The sequence below is a fragment of the Phacochoerus africanus genome, chromosome 3, assembly GCF_016906955.1.
Source record: "Phacochoerus africanus isolate WHEZ1 chromosome 3, ROS_Pafr_v1, whole genome shotgun sequence".
Lineage (NCBI taxonomy): Eukaryota > Metazoa > Chordata > Mammalia > Artiodactyla > Suidae > Phacochoerus > Phacochoerus africanus.
Window position 1 is genome coordinate 186,797,821 of NC_062546.1, and position 19,685 is coordinate 186,817,505.

At 50.0% G+C, this 19,685-nt stretch overlaps 2 protein-coding genes across 6 annotated transcripts; one reads left to right on the plus strand and one right to left on the minus strand.

Moving 5' to 3' along the window:
- The first annotated feature begins 119 nt into the window (after window positions 1-119).
- On the plus strand, window positions 120-7,842 carry ANKZF1 (ankyrin repeat and zinc finger peptidyl tRNA hydrolase 1). 5 transcript variants are annotated; one of them, XM_047773546.1, is made up of 14 exons: window positions 121-278; window positions 572-660; window positions 2,352-2,464; window positions 3,091-3,193; window positions 3,312-3,505; window positions 4,131-4,243; window positions 4,337-4,484; window positions 4,766-4,994; window positions 5,186-5,332; window positions 6,016-6,487; window positions 6,651-6,762; window positions 6,898-7,065; window positions 7,203-7,288; window positions 7,495-7,842. In XM_047773546.1, the coding sequence occupies exons 1-14, from the start codon at window positions 175-177 to the stop codon at window positions 7,616-7,618; spliced, it is 2,202 nt and encodes a 733-aa protein (XP_047629502.1). In that variant the 5' UTR covers window positions 121-174; the 3' UTR covers window positions 7,619-7,842. The 5 variants fall into 5 exon arrangements, with proteins under 5 accessions (XP_047629506.1, XP_047629502.1, XP_047629504.1 ...); XM_047773548.1 differs by having other exon boundaries at window positions 143-296; window positions 483-660; XM_047773547.1 differs by having other exon boundaries at window positions 160-265; window positions 483-660.
- Window positions 7,782-19,660, minus strand: GLB1L (galactosidase beta 1 like). Its single transcript, XM_047773552.1, has 17 exons — window positions 19,485-19,660; window positions 17,811-17,935; window positions 17,439-17,605; window positions 17,048-17,198; window positions 16,799-16,859; window positions 11,144-11,238; window positions 10,892-11,066; window positions 10,745-10,803; window positions 10,522-10,643; window positions 10,373-10,413; window positions 10,060-10,178; window positions 9,671-9,745; window positions 9,465-9,554; window positions 9,221-9,334; window positions 8,798-8,929; window positions 8,362-8,577; window positions 7,782-8,211 (listed from the first exon to the last, which is right to left on the minus strand). Exons 2-17 carry the CDS (start codon window positions 17,880-17,882, stop codon window positions 7,942-7,944), a joined length of 1,959 nt encoding a protein of 652 aa, XP_047629508.1. The 5' UTR covers window positions 17,883-17,935; window positions 19,485-19,660; the 3' UTR covers window positions 7,782-7,941.
- Window positions 19,661-19,685: the final 25 nt, after the last annotated feature.

Here is a 19,685-nt window from a genome sequence, read left to right on the forward strand (position 1 = left end):
ATCTGGGGCGGGATTAAAGGCTAGAGGCGGGCCTTGGGCCATCTGGGGACCAATAGTGCGCCCTACACGGGGCGGAGCTCAGGTCTAGGCGGTACCGTGTGTCCTCTCTGCTGCTCCGTAGTGACGAGATTGTTGTGGTGTTGCAGAAATCCGGGTTTGGAACTGTAGACGTCCATGCGGCTCGGCTCCCGGGGACCTTTGCTGCAGCTTCTGCGGTCTGAGACGAGTCCACGCGGTTTAGTCATTGCTGGAGCTCATGGCACGGGTAACGAGGAGCGGTTAGTTAAGGAACCTCGGTGATTTTAATTAACTCTGTTGGTTGCTCCCATTTCACTCCTGTGTGGTCCGAGACTGGCGGTTTGAGAAAGCGGGCTAAGATCGCATATTAACCCCAGGGCCGACTCCAAGTTACACAGACAGGAGACGCGGCAGCAGGATCATGCTTTGGGGAGCTTTGTATCTTAAGCGCCTTTCTGCTCCAGGAGCTGCTTCTAAGTAATCTCTGCTCAGCCATGTCGCCGGCTCCAGCTGCAGCTCAGGCTTCTGTGTCGATCTCCCTTTTTGACCTCAGCGCGGATGCTCCAGTCCTTCAGGGCCTGCGCCTGGTGAGCCACGCTCCTGGGGACGTTCTGGCCCAGACTCTGCGGACTTCCTGTCCAGGTATCTGGAAAGTGTTGGGGTGGACCCAGGAGGGACGTGATTGTGCTCTTTGGAGCTTATTGCTTCTCCAGGGAACACATTCTTATCGGCGTTTCCCAGCTTAGGAGCCCTTGTTGACATCTTCTGGATAAATTTATCAATTCTCAACTGCAGAATGCTTGCTTTTTACTTTTTCTTTTTTTGTCTTTTGAGGGCCACACCTGCGGCATATGGAGGTTCCCGGGCTAGGGGTCCAATCAGAGCTGTTGCTGCCAGCCTACGACAGAGCCACAGCAATGCCAGGTCGGAACCTCGTCTGTGACCTACACCACAGCTCACAGCAACGCGGGATCCTTAACCCACTGAGCGAGGCCAGGGATGGAACCGGAAACCTCATGGTTCCTAGTCGGATTCCTTTCCACTGAGCCACCACGGGAACTCCTGCCTTTGACTTTTCCTTTTAAGCCAAAGTTCGTATATATGCTTTTTAACTATTATGAATTTAAAGCAATATTTGTACATGTAAAATTAAAGTCTATTTTCTGGTCAAAAAAAAAAAAAAATCAATCTCTGGAGTTCCAGCACAGGCTCCTGAATTGTCTCCAAGCAAATCTCTTGCCATTTCTTATGCCTCATCACATTAACCCCACTGCCTGCAAAAACACTTCAAAATTCCTAGATATGGTTTCTTTTAATTTGTAAAAGTTTTTTATTTTTATTTTTATTTTTTTAGGGCTGTGCCTGCAGCATATGGAAGTTCCCAGGCTGCGGTTTGAATTGGAGCCCTAGCTGCCAGCCTACACCACAGCCACAGCTACACCAGATCTTAGCCATGTCTGTGACCTACACTGCAGCTCATGGTAATGCTGGATCCTTAATCCACTGAGCAGGGACATGGGTCGAACCTGCATCTTCATGGATACTACTGGGGTTTGTTACCACTGAGCCAAAATGGAAACTCCTAGATATAGTTTCAAAATTCCTGATATAGTCCAAATTTAACTGTATTCCAATCAATCATTCCTTCTTGCTGAATATAAAACACTTACTCTTGGTTTTGTACAAGTTTAGTTTGTTTTTCTTGAACCTTTTAAAAATTTTATTTATTTATTTTGCCTTTTAGGGCCACACCTGCAGCATATGGAAGTTCCCAGGTTAGGGGTCAAATTGGAGCTGCAGCTGTTAGCCTTCGCTGAAGTCATAACAACATGGGATCTGAGCCATATCTTTGACCTATATCACAGCTCATAGCAATGCCAGATTCTTAATCCACTGAGCGAGGCCTGGGATGGAGCCTGCATCTTCATGGATACTAGTTGGGTTTGCAACCACCTGAGCCTCTTGTATCTTTTTTTAAACAAACTGCACACTGTAATTGGAAATATAAACTTAAAAAAACTGGCATTTGGGAAGTGGTTTTCGCACAGTTAAAAATAATTTTAACCTTACCAGAAATTACTTTCTGGATTCATCTAAACAACCTCTTTGGTTAATTTACATATAATATTCGATTTATATTCATTTTACATTCACCAGAAGCATATTTGCTACATGTGACTGCTATGCCATGATCACTAGACTGTAAATTCCTTGAAGGCAGGGTATATGCCATTTCTTTTGTATCCTCTAGTTTGTGTATCAGACAGTGACTGTAATCCCAGGCTCTGTGAATTTAGACTCTTTCTACCTCTGTTTACCCTCCCCTTGTTTAGGTTCAGGGGAGAGAAAAAGCCCAGAAAGAAAACCACTCCAGTGTCCTCTGGATACTTCAGAGAAGTTGTGTTGTTCAACCTGTGACCAGACCTTCCAGAACCACCAGGAGCAGGTAAAAGGCCAGATGGAGAGCTAAATGGTGGCAGTAGACCTGTAACGGTGGGTGAAAAGATGTAGACATTTGATTTGGCTTTAATAAAGGTCCATGTTCTGAAAGGCAGTTAGTGTTTTCCAGTCATACTTTCTGGAGTTCTATTACAGGTCTTAGGTACCATGAAAGGCCAAGCTGGGGAGTTCCCTGGTAGCTCAATGGATTAAGGATCCAGCATTGTCCCTGCTATGACTCAGGTTGCTGCTGTGGTATGGGTTTGAGCCCTGGCTCAGGAACTTCTGCATGCCACAGGTGTGGCCAAAAAAAAAAAAAAAAAAAACGAGCCAGGGCATATTTCCACATTGTGCTTCCCTTTTTTGCTTTCTACTATTCTTTTTTTTTCTTTTTATGGCTGCACCTGTGGGATATGGAAGTTCCCAGGCTAGGGGTCGAATCAGAACTGCAGCTGCTGGTCTAGGCCACAGCCACAGCCACATGTGTGACCCATGCTGCAGCTCGTAGCAATGCAGGATCCTTAACCCACTGAGAGAGGCCAGAGATCAAACCCGCATCCTCTTGGATACTGTGTTAAGTTCTTAACCTGCTGAGCCACAATGGGAATCCCCTTTTTTTTTGCCTTCTGCTAGAGGGAACATTATAAGCTTGACTGGCACCGGTTTAACCTAAAGCAGCGTCTTAAGGATAAGCCTCTCCTGTCTGCCTCGGAATTTGAACAGCACAGCTCCACAGGTGATGACTGGTGGGGGACCTGTGTGGAAATAGGAATGGGGGTGGAAGACCCTAGATTGGAGTTTGAGGAAAGGTCAAAGATGGGGCATCAGACTTGCATATCTCATGTTGTTCTCAGGAGATCTTTCCAGCATCTCAGGATCGGAAGACTCAGACTCAGCCAGCGAGGAGGATTTGCAGATACAGGATGAGGAGAGGGCTGAGGCTGAGAAGCCTAACCGACCCCGAGGCTTCCATCCCCATCGTGTTCTTTTCCAAAATGCCCAGGGCCAGTTTCTTGATGCCTATCGCTGTGTCCTAGGCCCCCGCCAGGCAAGTGCCAGCACGGGTTGTGTGGTCAACCCCAGCCTTCTGTATGCTCAGCCTAGATTTCCCCTCAGCATAGCCCTTTCTCCCTTCCTCCCTTCCTTCCTGTTGGGGGATGGATATTGCATTTGACAGCACAGTCTTGGATTAAACTGGCCTGAACCTTAGACCCGTCAAGTGTAATGGAATTAAGTTTGGAAACAGGCCAATCTAAGTTTGAATTGTGGTTCTACTACTTTTTCTCGACTGCCTCTACAGCCTCATTTTCTTATTTGTAAAGTGGAGACAAGCACGGGGCAGTTGTATTAAACGAGGTGGTGTATGTGGAAGACTGAGCACTGGCACTTGTTTCTTTCCTTTTAAAGCCGCACCTGCAGCATGGGGAAGGTTCCAGGCTATGGGTAGAATCAGAGCTTTGACTGCTGGCCACAGCCACAGCAACTCGGGATCCAAGCCACGTCTGCAACCTACTCTGCAACTCATGACAACACCAGATCCAGGGGCCAGGCATCAAACGCGCATCCTCATGGATGCCAGTCAGGCTCGTAACCCACTGAGCCACAATGAGAACTCCTGTTCCTTGCTCTCTACGTGCCACGGATATTACTTGTGCTGCTCCTCTGTCATCCAGGTGCCTCCAGAAGAACCAGAACTGCTGCTACAGAACCTGCAGAGTGGAGGGCCCAGATATTGTGTGGTGCTCATGGCCGCTGCTGGCCACTTTGCTGGTGCCGTTTTCCAAGGGTGAGAGGGTGCTGCATGGGGTCTGGATGGAATGGATCCTCTTAGCCTGGGAGGACCAGCTGGTTTCCGGTACTAAGTCTGTGCTGTCTACAGACGAGAAGTGTTGACACACAAAACCTTTCACCGCTACACAGTGCGGGCCAAGCGGGGCACAGCCCAGGGGCTTCGGGACGCCCGGGGTGCAGCTCCTCGCTCTGCTGGAGCCAACCTGAGGCGCTACAATGAAGCCACGCTATATAAGGTAAGTTCAGTGTCCCAGATCTGGCTGCTCTTCTAATCCATTTTTCCCTCTCACTTGACTAAATGTTACAGTAGGGAGGTTGGCTCCTTTGTCCTCCCAGCCTTTATTTCTGGGTGGATGGAGGCAGAAGAGGGGTGGATGCCCAGCAGTCTTAGGCCTCTCATTCTTCCTCTATTATCTTCTGCCTTCCATTCCCTACACGCGACCTGTGGGCCGTTTTGTGGTTAGAGATTTAAATGTAGCCAGTGAAGCGATGCAGGGTGAATTACTCTCTTTTCTAGGATGTTCGTGACCTGCTGGCAGGACCAGACTGGACTAAGGCACTGGAGGAGGCCGGGACGATAATGCTGCGTGCCCCCCGCTCTGGCCGGGCCTTGTTCTTTGGAGGTCGTGAGGCTCCCCTGCAGCGGGGGGACCCCCGACTTTGGGATATCCCCCTCCCTACCCGCAGACCCACCTTCCAAGAGCTCCAGCGAGTGCTCCACAAGCTGACCACCTTGCATGTCCATGGTGAGCCTTCGGTCCAGGCCTCCAGGCTCCCTAGACCTTCCCATCCCTTCTAGCCCAAGCTTGAGGTTCTCGTTCGTTCAACCAGATGATTTTATAGCCCTTGGACTGCAGTCCAATGGCATTTTCATTGAGAGAAACCCTGGCTGGCTTCTCCTCAGCTAAATTTGAGAAACGTCTTTTGTTTATGGCAGGAGAAGACCCCCGGGCAACAGCCAGGTTGGATTTACCTCAGACCCGCTGGAAGACAGTGAGAGAAAGGAAGCCTATCAAGGAAGAAACCAAGGTCCCCAGCGATGATAATGAGGGGCTCGGGCAGAAGGAGGAAGCTCCCAAACAGGGTTTGAGCACCATCTGGCAATTGTCAAATCTCTCTCTGGGGGTCTGTCCTAGAATTGCAGTGGCAAATCCCCTACTCTCATAACTTACCCCTTCCCCATGTATAGGTAAGCCCTTACACACACACACACACACGTCTGTTCATAGTGTGGAGTATGTGGTGGCACTTACTGAGAAGTGTTCGGTGACTTTTCCAAATCTCCTGTCCTCGCCTCTTTTCACTGATGTATTCTAGTGCTTGGAAGTCTTAGTATGAAGTTGATGCTGGAATATGTACAGTGTGGATCTTCCATAATTTACCTGTCTTCTTGGATGCTCTGGTTTGGGGCCAAGGGCTGCTTCCCTCACTGCAGACTGTTGGCCTGCGTGGCTGTCCCCTGCTCCACGTGTTCCCCTGTTGTGCACCACCCTGCGGCTGTCCCAGGAACATCTGGGACCCATCCCTGCATAGCTTCTTCTGGGCTTGTCTTCATCTGGGCTGAGAACCTCCTTTCTGCACATGATACTAAAAGCTTCAGTTCTTGACATGCTATTCTATCTTGGGTGACAAAATACAAACAATTTTATTGCAAGATGATCTGAATTACCTTTTTACGTACATTCTTATGCATATGGGGTGGCCCACACACCCTTTGACCTTCTGCTTATTCTTTAGAAGGATCTAACGTGTCAAATTTTCCCCTAGGTTCTGAGTCAGAGGGAGAGGATGGCTCCCAGGTAGAGCTGGAGCTAGTGGAGTTGACACTGGGGACCCTGGATCTGCGTGAGTTTGAGGTACTGCCCAAGCAGAGGAAGAGGAAAAGGAATAAGAGGGAGAGGAAACGAGACCTGGAGGCTGGGGCACAAATGACTCTTCCTCAGCAACCTCCAGAAGATGAGGCCTTCTCACAGGCAGCCCCTCTGGGGCCTCTCCAGGAGGAGGCCAAGCACCCTGGTCAACCAGAGCTCTGGGATGTGCTTCTGGCTGCGTGCCGAGCTGGTGATGTGGGGCTGCTGAAGCCCTGGCTAGCTGCCAGCCCCGTGGACCCTCGAGTTCTGTCTCTGCTCAGTGCCCCATTGGGCTCCGGTGGCTTCACCCTCCTGCACGCAGCAGCCGCGGCTGGGAGAGGCTCAGTGGTTCACCTGCTGCTGGATGCAGGTGCGGACCCCACTGTACAGTAAGTAAGGGTCTCATTGCTGATCCCTCTGGGGGTATGCAGAGAATGTTCTGGAGGCTAACCTGGGCATTGGCTACTTGACAGTATTTCCCTTGGTCTGCTTGGGTGATGCCGGAGGTGCAGGAGGCAAAATGAACCCATCTTGGGGGTTTTTTGCACCTAGGGACTCCCGGAACCGGCCCCCGTATATGGTTGCAGCTGATAAATCGACACGTAATGAGTTCCGGAGGTTCATGGAGAAGCATCCAGATGCTTACGATTACAACAAGGCTCAGGTCAGCTGGAAGAGGAAGCAGCAGAGTGGGAAGGCATCAGAGATCCTGCCTAGATCTTTGCTGCTTTCTTCTAGTTTTACCGAGGACAGCTTGTACAGATAGGTCTTACCTTATATCTTCCCGGAAATCCTCCAGGTGCCAGGGCCACTGACAGCAGAAATGGAAGCCCGGCAGGCCACTCGGAAAAGGGAGCAGAAGGCAGCCCGGCGGCACCGGGAGGAGCAGCAGCGGAAGCGGCAGGAGCAGGACAAGCAGGAGCAAGACGAGCAGAGGCGATTTGCTGCCCTCAGTGACCGAGAGAAGGTGAGGCCAGAGGTTTTTCCTTCCACAGCAAGACTTCCTGAGAGGTCGGATCCCTTCCCTGGTGCACGGCTGTCACTTCTTGGGTACCGTCTCCATCACTGGGACCTTGTCCTCAATACAACTTCTCCTCCCCTCAGAGAGCTCTGGCTGCAGAGCGCCGACTAGCTGCCCAGGTGGGAGCCCCCACCCCGCAGATCCCTGACCCTGCAGTTGGCAACATACGGTATGTGGGGGGGTTGTGATGTCGTAGGGATCATTCTGGACAAGTACAGAGTGCCTGCTCCATGTTCAGAAAGGCTGATGTGGGGATTTGAGATGTTCTGGGAACGTCTGGAATAAAAAGAGAAGCGGCAGGAGGAAGGATAGGACAAGCTTGGATGGGCAAGTCTCTGGGAAACCTGCCCAGCCATTCTTCTTCCTCTTGTGCAGACGCTGCTGGAGCTGTGGGACGTCCCTCCAAGGCCTCATTCCCTTTCACTACCTCGACTTCTCTTTCTGCTCCACACGCTGCCTCCAGGAGCATCGCCGTCGGGCCGGGAAGCCCTCTTCCTGATCTCTGGCAGCTCCACCTGGGGCCACTGCTAGGCCCTGGGCAGGCACATTCACACTGGCCTTAGGTTTCTTCTTCCCCACAAAACCGGAGGGCATTTGGAAGATCAAGGTGAGGGATGCTGGGGAAGCAGGGCAAAGAGGGCCACAGAGGTGTGTGGAGCTGGTACTGTCTCCGGAACTTTAATCACAATAAAGTTTGGCAAGGAAGCTGCCCTTGTGCTTAGACTCAGGCCTGTGGCCTTTGGTTCCTTGTGGTCACTGTGGATAGCATAGCACCAGGGATCCTGCCCGCTCCGTGTCCCAGGTCCAAGGGTTACCTTTCTTTCAGTGCCCACTCAACTCCATTGGTTCAGAGTCACCTTGTATATCGGTTGAGAGGGAATAGATGTATGTCTTATGCAGAGTGCTATTGAGGATAGGCCTATCCAGGAACTGGATTTGGGGCTGAGGAGGCACATTTTCTAGCTCCAGCACTGTGATTTTGTTGAGGGCTCCCCTAGGAAAGAGCAGGGGTCTTGGCACGTAGAGGGTCTGCTGTGGGCCCCGCTTTGTCCAGTAGCGGCCCAAGTTAAACCCATTGATCCAGACTTGGCCCTGGGGAGGAGCGAGGAGAGGAAAGTAAAGGATCCGCGCTCCAGGAAGTAGAAGTATCCCCTGTGGGGTTTCTAATCAGAGGGATAATTTCTGCTGCCCCTCCTTCCCTGCTTCTCCTCTTACCGCCCCACCTCCAGCCCCACCCAGTACCTTGGTCCATCCAGGTAGATAGAGGAATGTGTCCCCGCCTGAGTCGAAAACTGGAAAGGTCGTAGAGTAGAAGGTGGGGCCAGAGGGAATTTGAGGATGGGGGGTTTTTAGCAACTGGATGGGAAACCACCACTTTACAAGATTATCCACTTTCAGAGGGAACATCAGCCACTGGGTAAGGATTGTTTGCCCCAGAATGGGCGGCTCTAATAGGCCCTGTGAAGAAGGCAGATGAAAAACTCATCATTCACTAAGTTCTAAAGCCACACTATTCCTAAGCAGGCCCATGAGGCCATGTCCAGATCCCCACAAACCATTTTGGTGCCTAAGCCCTGAGGACTTAAGCTCTTGTTTCTCTTCCATTAGGTCCTTATCTTTCCAGGGGAGTCTGATCAATAAGAATATGGGGGTGAGGGAGTGGGCAAAGCTAGCTCACCTTGAAGTCACTGCTGTTAGACCCGAAACTGAGCCTCCCCATGTTCTCCAGCAAAACATCCAGTTTGGCTCCCCTTTTCCCCATCAAAAATAGGTTGTGTTTCATGTTTCTTTCCAAAACACCTTGAAACACCTGTGGATGAGGATGTCTGTGAGAGGAAGGGCTCAGTGTCTAGCTCACAGCCACCGCACAGGAAGCCACATTAGGACACATACTTAGAGGGCAGAGAATGTAGCCCTTCTGTCGGTTACCCATCCATTCTAGAACCTTACCCTCAGTCACATTCTTCCTCATCCCAGCTTATCCCTGGATCCCCTGCAAATGTGAGCAGGCAATGGGAAAGGGTAGATATGGGAAACTTGAGGCCAAAGGGTGCTGAGAGGGAGAGGAATGGGCTGACAAAGCCTAGAATTAGGTTCTCACCCCATCCACCATGACGTAGGCACGGTCATGGACTCCATTGTTTGGCACCCAGAACTGTGTTGGCTCAGAAACAGTATGGGTCAGATAGGTCCGGTACAGCATAAAGCCACGGTCCTGGGTGTGGAAGAGTGAGCTTTTAAAAGGTGCTGAGAGATAAGAAAGGATGCTGCGGGCAAGATGCCTAGCTAAGGGAACCCCTGCTATAGCTGCTGCCATGCCTACTGGGTGTGGGATTACACTTTACCTGGTTGACAGCCTCAAAGGTCATTGGCAAGATTGAATGGATGGGCCCTTGCGGGCATAGGAAATCTAGGAAAGCCAGCAAATCCCCATCCTATTAGAATAAGGGGGAAGTATCAGAATAAGAGGGAAGTTTCAGAATACAGGGCAGGACAGGTTAGGCTATTTAGAGAATAAAGGGATAGAATGAGAAATTGGGGAGGAGCTTACCAATTGTAGGGTCAGAGGTCCAAGCATCATCTTGGGGCTGGGGGGAGGTAAAGGTCCCAAGGGAACTTCCTGGAACTGAGCCCAAATTCTCTCAGGAGCCATAGGAAGACCACACCAAGCCCCTCTATTCCAAGACCCCATGCAGGGTTCTGAACCAGGGGTTCAGGGAAGGGCTTCAGGGGCCATGAAGTTTCTAATTTTGCACATATTTGTGTGTATCTCCCCAGGCAGTCCCGTTTGGGTGGGTGCGAAATGCTGCCGGGGGATGCTCAGGGGGCTCTCTGGCCCAGACAACTACTGATCTATGGGACCCTGTTACAAACAATTTGGGCACTCCCTCCCCTCAAGTCCATAAAAAGCCTTTGGTGCTTAATGAAGTGGTAGGGCACCTTGCTAATGACATTTCGGATAGCAAAAAACTTAGGTGTGGGGTCCCCTGCTTCAGAGATGGGTGCATCGTAGTCGTAGCTGGTAGTGATCGGAAGAAAGCGTCCCTTCTCATCAGCACCTGGGGTCAGACCAATTTCATTAAATCAGTGTATCTTGCAGAGGACAGGCACTAAGCGATCACGCAGAGGATTTTGCTGTCAGAAGGGGCAGGGGTGCCCATATCCTGCTTCTAGATATCCTAATCCATGCAGCCCCCAGATGTGAATTCCTTGCTGCCCCCCTGCTTCCACCCCAGGGACCATCCGGACTCACCATTCCAGTATCCAAAGTTGGTACCTCCGTGGAACATGTACCTGAAGTGGGGGCAGTGGAGGGAAAGGTAAAAGCTGACCCACTGCATCTTAACTTTCATCCCCAACACCCACTTACAGATTCACGTTGGCCCCAGTGTCTCCAGTTACATGTTCACACTGGCTCCCAACTCTAGCATCTTCTCTAGTCCTTTGGTTACAGCTGGAACAGAGCGTGTGGAGTGATTCTGGCCCCAGTAATCCAGCCAGCCCGTGTAGTACTCAGAGTTCACCTAGAGTGAAGTGAAAGGAGCTATGAGTGAGATGGGAACCATGCTCAAGCCATTCCCCACGCTGACTTCTGCTTAGTCTGCCCTCCCCTCTGGCTCCTCACCAGTGGCCCGTGGGGTTCATACTTCCGAAGCAGGGCAAAGATTTTGGTCATGTTGTCAGCTGCAGGAAGGAGGCAAAGGTGGCAGCTAAACAACATGGAACAGGTACCCCTTCCCCAGACTTCACTCCGAACCCTTGCTCGGGAGACCTGGGCCAAAATCTACAGTGGTATAGAGTCCCTGGAGGGAGCCGCATTTGAGTCCTTCGGGCCCGTCTGTGGTGAAGAGCAAGATCTTGTCTCCCAGCAGCGCACGGAAGAGCCCAGCCAGGTGCCTCATGTACTTCACGTCGCAGGCCCTGTAGCTACCGTATTCATTCTCCACCTGCCCCAGGAAAGGAAAAGCGGAGGTAAGGACACGGGCCCCTCCGTCCCCCAGCCCAGTCAACTTGTCACGTGTACCTGAATGCTAATGATGTTGCCTCCATTGTGGTAAAGCCATGGGTATATCTTGGGCAGCAAGACCTTGAACCAGGAGTCTACTGCGGCCAGGAAGTCTAGAGGAAGGGGCAGGGCACTGCTCACTAGGGCACCGTCACCTCCTCGGCCCCCACCCCCAGCATCAGTACTAGCGACTTCAGTGCTGCCTGAACTCTGGGCTGCACTTTGCATCCCACGTACAACTACAGGTCCACAACTACACCTGCGAAGCGGGGATTTGTCAGAAGAAACTCTCAACCCTAAGCACTTATATATTTAAACCTGAGCATAGGAAACAAAGCAGCTTTTCTTGTGAGTTTTTTTTTGGTTTTTTTTTTTTTTTTTTTTTTTTTTTTTGCTGCACCTGCAGCATGCAAAAGTGCCACTGCAGTGACCAGAGCCACTGCAGTGCCAAGGCTGGATCCTTAATCTGCTGAGCCACACAGGAACTCCTATAGATAGGAGTTAAACAAAATGTAAAATGTTTTGTATATTCTTAAAACATTTAATTCCTTTATATTTTGTGTTCTATATAAAGGAAGCCCAGGTTGTACTGCCTCCTTTAATCCAAGCGTACATGAAATCCCATTCGACAAATCTTTATGGGTGCTGACTGCACTAAGTACTGTTTTAAGTGTTAGGGATACAGAATGGACCAAAATGGACCAAAATCTCTGCCCTTGTGGGATTTCCCTTCCAGTGAGGGAAGCGCTGAATTAAATAAGTAGCTAAAATATGTAGTGTGCCAGTGCCAAGGAGAAAAGGCAGGGAAGGAAGGTATAAAATGGTGAGGTGGAAGGAGTTTAAATTTCAGAGGTTAGCCCAGGGAAGGCCCCACCGAGGTGGCTGTGCAGGAAGACAGAGGGAGTGCCATGCGCAGAGGCCGCAAGACAGGAACGTGCCTGGTGGGTCTGGAGAACAGCACAGAAGCCAGTGTGAACAATGCAGAGAAGATGGAGTTCCTGGAGTGGCGCAGTGGTTAACGAATCTGACTAGAAACCGTGAGGTTGTGGGTTCGGTCCCTGCCCTTGCTCAGTGGGTTAACGATCTGGCGTTGCCGTGAGCTGCATGGGGTGTAGGTTGCAGACGCAGCTCGGTTCCCGCATTGCTGTGGCTCTGGCGTAGGCCAGTGGCCACAGCTCTGATTGGACCCCTAGCCTGGGAAGCTCCATATGCCATGGGAGCGGCCCAAGAAATAGCAAAAAGACAAAAAAAAAAAAAAAAAGAAGAGCAGAGGTCAGGGAGGTGACTGGGCCTTTTAGGTAGGACCTAGTAGACCATTTTAAGGAATCCATGGTTCATATTCTGAATGAGATGAGAAAATACTGGAGAGGTCTAGGCAGAGAGATGACATGATCTAAAGTACGTATGTAGGAGTTCCCATTGTAGCTCACTGGAAATGAATCTGACTAGTATCCATGAAGATGCAGGTTCGATCCCTGGCCTCCCTCAGTGGATTAAGGATCTGGCGTTGCCATGAGCTGTGGTGTGGGTCACAGATGCAGCTCAGATCCTGTGTTGCTGTGGCTGTGGTACAGACTGGTAGCTATAGCTCTAATTCGACCCCTAGCCTGGGAACCTCCATATGCTGCGGGTGTGGCCCTCCCCAACAAAAAAAAAAGACCAAAAAAAAAAAAGTTTGTATACTTATCTTTTAATAGGATCATAGTAACTGCTGAATTGAGAATAGACTACATGGGGGAGGAGCAGAGAAGGGAAACCAGTTGGGAGCTATTAAGTAATCCAGCTGAGGGAGTTCCCTTCGTGGCTCAGTGGTTAAAGAACCCAACTAGAATCCATGAGGATGCGGGTTTGATCCCCGGCCTCACTCAGTGGGTTAAGGATCCGGTGTTGCCATGAGCTGTGGTGGAGGTCAAAGACACGGCTAGGATCCCTTGTTGCTATGGATGTGGTATAGGCCGGCATCTGTAGCTCCAATGTGACCCCTAGGCTGGGATCTTCCATATGCGGCAGGTGCGGGCCCCCCCCCCCCCGCCACCCAAAAAGCAAAGTAATACAGCTGAGAAGAGGTGGTATGGACCTACATGGTGGCAGTGGGGGTGATGAAAAGAAATAGAATTCAGTATATTTTAAGAATGAAGCTGATGGGATTTTTTGATGGGCTGAATGAGGGGTGTGAGAGAAAGACAGCTGTGAAGAGTTCCACCATAATGTTTAGTCTGATCAGTTGGAAAATGGATTTGCCATTAACTGCGATACGGAGATACGGAGATGATACGAACAACTTGTATGGAGGCCCTTAGCTGTAGCATTATGCCTTTTAGACCTCCAAGGGCAGAAGTCAAGTGGACAGGTGGATATACGTTTTGGGAAGTTAGCAGGTCCTGACTGGAGATACATATTTCAGAGTCATCAGCTATTAGATGGAATTTAAAGCCATGGAAATGGATGACATCATAAAGGAAATAAAGACAGACATGCCCAAGGCCTGAGCCCTGAGACACCCCAGCATTTAGTGGAAAGGGAAATGCAGAAGAACCAGTAAGAGACTGAGAAGGAGTGGTCGGAAAGATTGCAGGGGGAAGGGTGGGGCCAAAAAGTGTGGAAACCAAGAGAAGAGCATTTCAAAGAGCAAAGTGAGCAACTGTACTGAATGCTGCTGACCGGTCAAGGAGGACAAGGCCTGAAAAATCATCTCAGATTTAGCAATGAAGGGGTCACTGATTTTCTTAAGAAAACAGAGATTACACGTCAGTGTTCTAGCGATACTTTATCATTTTAAATATACACCATAGACAATTGAGGTTGGGAAATGCTGTAAGTGGCATAAAGCCCTCCAGCACCCTAAGAAGTCAAATAGCACCTGGAGAGTCCTCAGCAGCTATAGGCATTTTGACTTAAGACCATAAACTTTTTTTTTTTTTTTTTAATTTTCTTTGTCTTTTGTCTTTTTAGGGCCTCACCCATGGCATATGGAGGTTCCCAGGCTGGGGATCAAATCAAAGATGCAGCTGCCGGCCTTCACCACAGCCACAGCCACAGCAATGCTGGATCCGAGCCCAGTCTATGACCTATACCACAGCTCATGGCAACACCGGATCCTTAACCCACTGAGTGAGGCTAGGGATCGAACCCGAATTCTTGGGTTCATTAACCACTGAGCCGTGACGGGAGCTCCCTATTTTTAAAATTTTTAAATTTAAATTTTATTTTATTTTTGGCCATACCCACAACATGTGGAAGTTCTCGGGCCAGGGATTGAATCCACGCCACAGCAGTGATAATGCTGGATCCTTAACCCACTGCACAAGAGAACTCTGCAATCTTTTTTTTTTTTTTGTCTTTTTGCCTTTTCCCACGGCACATGGAGGTTCCCAGGCCAGGGGTCTAATCGGAGCTGTAGCCACTGGCCTACGCCACAGCCACAGCAGCGCCAGATCCAAGCCGAGTCTGCGACCTACACCACAGCTCACGGCAATGCCAGATCCTTAACCCACTGAGCAAGACCAGGGATCGAACCCGCAACCTCATGGTTCCTAGTCGGATTTGTTAACCACTACGCCACAACAGGAACTCCATCTGCAATCTTTTTTTCCGCTGTATTTTTTTTTGTCTTTTGTCTGTTGTTGTTGCTATTTCTTGGGCCGCTTCCGCGGCACATGGAGGTTCCCAGGCTAGGGGTTGAATCGGAGCTGTAGCCACCGGCCTACGCCAGAGCCACAGCAACGCGGGATCCGAGCCACGTCTGCAACCTACACCACAGCTCAAGGCAATGCCGGATCGTTAACCCACTGAGCAAGGGCAGGGACCGAACCCTCAACCTCATGGTTCCTAGTCGGATTCATTAACCACTGCGCCACGACGGGAACTCCCCATCTGCAATCTTTTTAAAAGGTGTAAAGCAGATAGAATTATTCCCTTGCTCTAATGACCTATTTGCACCTGAAATTAAATCCAAACTTTCTGAAATACTGGGCCTCTCACCTTTTCTTTCTCTATGCTTTTTCCCTAGGTGATGTCTCAGTACCCATGGATTTATATGCCATCTTTAGACTGATGACTCCCAAATTTATACCTTTAGCTCAGACCTCTTCCGAAGCTCCACACTCACACATCCCATGGCTTACTTAATATCCTCCCTGGAGTGTGACAGGATAAAAATTTAACATGGCCAGCATAGAGTTATTACTTCCCCAAAACACTTGTTCCTTTGTTACCCCTAGTCTTCTTTAATCTCTCCTAAGACAGTACATGGCACCACTACCTTGACTGGCCAGAAACTTGATTCCTTTCTTTCCCACCCCTACCCACACTGCCCCCACCCCTTTCTCATCAAAATCTATCAGTCGAGTCCTGATAACTTTTGTCTCCCACCTATAGCTCAATTCTGTCCTCTTCTTTCCATGTCCAATGCTATCACAATCTAGGAGCCACCTCCTCTCTCCTCAGCTACAGCTATAGTCTCCCAATTAGTTTCTCCATCTCCACCCTTGCTCCCCTCAGTCCATTTTCCACATCTGAACGCAGTCTGAAAACAAATCAGATATGCCTGGTGAAACTCTTTCAATGACTTCTGTGCTTATAATAAAATAGCCCCTGGAGTTCCCGTCTTGGTGCAGCAGAAATGAATCTGACTAGGAACCATGAGGTTGCAGGTTTGATCCCTGGCCTTGCTCAGTGGTTTAAGGATCCGGCATTGCCCTGAGTTGTGGTGTAGGTTGCAGACATGGCTTGGATCTGGTGTTGCTGTGGCTCTGATGTAGGCTGGCAGCAACAGCTCTGATTAGACCCCTAACTTGGGAACCTCCATATGCCAAGGGTGCAGCCCTAAAAAGACAAAAGACAAAAAAAAAAAAAAAAAAGCCCCTTACAATGGCCTGTAAGGTCCTGCATTAAGTCCCTATCTAGCTCCCATTTCATAACATATTACTCTCCTCACCTTGTGCTCCAGCCATGCTACGTTCCTTCCCATCTCTGGGCCTTAGAAGATACCATTCCTTCTAATTGCTTGTTCTAACCTCACTCTTCATATGACGAGTGCTTTCCTTTTTCTAGAGTCAACTGAAATGTCATCTCAGAAAAGTCTTTTCTGACCTCCCTCCCTAAAAGAGGCCCTCTCTGTTCCTCACTATATCAACTCCTTGTCTATTTTCTTGTGTAGTATTTTATTTATTTGTTTTTGTTTTGTTTTGTTTTTAGGGCCGCACTCAAGGCATATGGAAATTCCCAGCCTAGGGGTTGAATCAGAGCTACAGCTGCTGGCCTACGCCACAGCCACAGACATGCCAGATATGAGCCACACCTGCGACCTACAACACAGCTCACAGCAATGCCAGATCCTTAACCCCCCTGAGGGAGGCCAGGGATTGAACCTGCATCCTCATGGATACCAGTCAGGTTTGTTTACACTGCACCATAACAAGAACTCCATTGTTACTATTTTTATAGTTTGCAATAATCTTAAGGGCTTTGGGGTTGTTTTTTAAAAATATTTCTTCCAGACTGGGTCTGTCTGGTCCCCCAGTTCCTAGCATCCTGCCGGGCATGACAAAAACACTCAAATATTTAAATGAATGATGTCCAGTTAGAGGATGGTCTCATCTGTTTGGGGCACCCAAATGACCTATTTTGTTGTCATTTGCTTTTTTCTGTGTCAGATCTTTTGTCTCAACTCACCTGGATCTGAGGTTCTCAGGTGAATTTTAGGTTTTCGAAGCAACCAGGCTGGGAGACCCCCCTGAGACAAACACAAAGTCAACAAAGAACTGTGTGGGTTTTGATGCCTGGGGGTGGAGAAGGGGAGGTAAGAAGGGGAGGAAGTTGAGTGTATAGTCATGGAAGTGGCCCTAGAGTGGGGGCAGATGGGAGGAGTCTAGGAACCCCACTTGGGTGGCTTTGTTTCTATCCCTTCTCCAGTTAACTCACCATCTCCCATTCTGCACAGATGTAAGGTCCTGGTCTTAGTATGACCAACAGGTTCGCTAAAGTTGCCTCTTTCAGAAATGCAAAGAGGTCGCGGCTGCCATTAAAGTTATAGACCCCAGGCTCTGGCTCATGGTAGTTCCAGGGCACATAACTGAGAAAGGAAGAGGTTAACAGGGCCCAAGGTGGGGAGATGCTGGGAAGGCCTGGCAGGGAATCTCCAGGAAGCTGTTGGAAGGAGGTCCTGGCCTGCCCTTTCCCACCCTTAGCCTGGAGGCCCGGGAGCTAGAACCCCTCTCATACCCAGCCAATCTTCCTGTCGCGATCCCCTTCTTAAGGGGGTGGTAAGAAGTGTAAATCCCACCCTTCCACGGCTCTTGTGAGCACTTCTTACAACTGTATGGCGTTGAGGCCACTCATTCGCATCTTGAAAAGCCGGTCTGCCCAAAGCACCCGCGGTACCCGGAAGTAGTGCAGGCTGCCCGACACGTAGCGGAACGGGACCCCATCCAGGAGGAATCTGTCGTGGTTCCGATCCACTACAAACGACCGAGTGTCTGCCTGCAAAGGGAGAGACCATGCTCAGCAGGAGTCTGGAGTCGGGGGGCGGGGGGGGGGGGGGGCGGGTCGGTGTCAGCGTCTGTCAAGAACGGAGGAGATGGAACGAGTCCCTCCCAATGTTTTGTTTTCACTTTCGTTTTCTCCTACATCAGATCCGATCCCGTCCCACTGCACCCAGCTGGCTGGTTTGATCCTCTCATCTTACCTGGGGCGGCAGCAGCAGCGTCAGGAGCGGCAGCAGCAGGAAGGGTAGGCAGAAAGGCTTCTCGGGAGCCATGGCACTTTCAGGGCTCTTCAGAGACGGTGGTCCGACTGTCACGTGGCAGATTCCTGGGAGGGAACCGCAGGGAGCAAGTGGGCGGAGATCACCTCAAGTTGCCAGGCGGTCAGTCTGGACTTTGTCTCTAGCTTGCAGCCATCCGTTACTCTATTAGTTATTGTAAAAATCCTCCACATCTTGCTACTCAAAGTGCAGTTCATGAACCAGCTGCATTAACATCACCTGGGAGCTTGTTAGGAATTCAAGAGTCTCAGATTCTACCTCAGACTTATAGAATCAGAATTTGTATTTTTTTTGTTTTGTCTTTTCTAGGGCTGTACCTGCGGCATACGGAGGTTCCCAGGCTAGGGGTCTAACTGGAGCTGTAGCTGCCAGCCTATGCCACAGCCACAGCAGCGCCAGATCCAAGCCGAGTCTGCAACCTACACCATAGCTCATGGCAACACCGGATCCTTAACCCACTGAGCAAGGCCAGGGATTGAACCCTCAACCTCATGGGTCCTAGTTCGATTTGTTAACCACTGAGCCACGATGGGAGCTCTAGCATTTTTGTTTTTGTTTTTGATTTAAAAATATAAACTGTATTGAAGCACATAAACAGAACTTGTATTTTAACCAGATTTCCAGGTGCTCCTGAGCACATTCAAGACTGAGAAGTAGTGCTCTACTACCTGAGCCCCCTGAGGGTGGGGAGGGCCTTGTCCATCCTGAATCCTCTGCTTCTAGCACAGGGCCTACCATAGAGCATGTTAAATTTAGATGAATGTCAGAACCAGGGGACCAAAATAGGTTCAGAATCGAGGGAAACCAGAGGAAGATCTTCCCAGAATGTGCAGGGGTCAGGGGACCAGGTTATAAGAGGGATCTTTCTCCTGGAAAGTCCTCTTTCAGCAAGAAACCATCCAGGTCATCCTATCTTTTTGTGCATGTGTTCCTCTTTCCAATCTATCCCTGCCTGCCTGACTTGGCAAGACATCAAGGACAACTGCTTGGTTCCAAGGCTTGGAAATTTGTGAATTTCCACTACTCATGTCTTCAAAGTCCCAAGCCGGGGATGCGAGGATCGGGGTAGTAATAATACCTATTATTTCTGCTTGTTGACACGACTGAGGGCTCTGCATCAAATATGTGCTAAGCACTTTACACTCCTGTAATCTTCAGACAACTCAGTGAGGTAGATTATTATCATTCCCATTTTACTGATGAGGAAACTGAGGGGTAGTAATAGTAGGTAGCCTGTCCAAGGTCATACAACTAGCTTAGTAGAGCTGGGATTTCAACAAGGCATTCTGGCCTCACAGTTCATGCACTTAACCTTAGGCACTATATACCTATTTTACAGTTAGGGAAAGTGAGGCTCTGAGAGGTTAAATAAACTCATCCAGGTCACACAACTAGTGGACTATTAAGACAAGATTCAGACCTTAGCCTGAGCTCTTAACCACTGAGGCTATGGTAATGGGATACAGGCAAGAGGCCCCAAGGTTGTACTGATCAGAGTTCCAGGGGTCCAGGCCGCCAGCACCCGCCCCTCTGAGCATCCCCCTCCGGGCTTGACACTAGTCAGTCACCCAGCGCGGGAGGTATGAGGCCTCCTACCTCCGGCATTGGGAGATGGAGGTCCTGGGGGCTCGGGGCCGAGCCCGGCTTTACTCCCCTTTGGCGTAGGTGTCCGCGTCTTGACCCCCACTGAAGGCCAGGCGTGGAACCCTCACCCGGGTCCTGGGACCCGTCCTCCGGCAGGCCTAGCCAGCCCCTGGCCTCTCAGCTCTGCGCCCCCGCATCGTCCGAGTGCCAGGC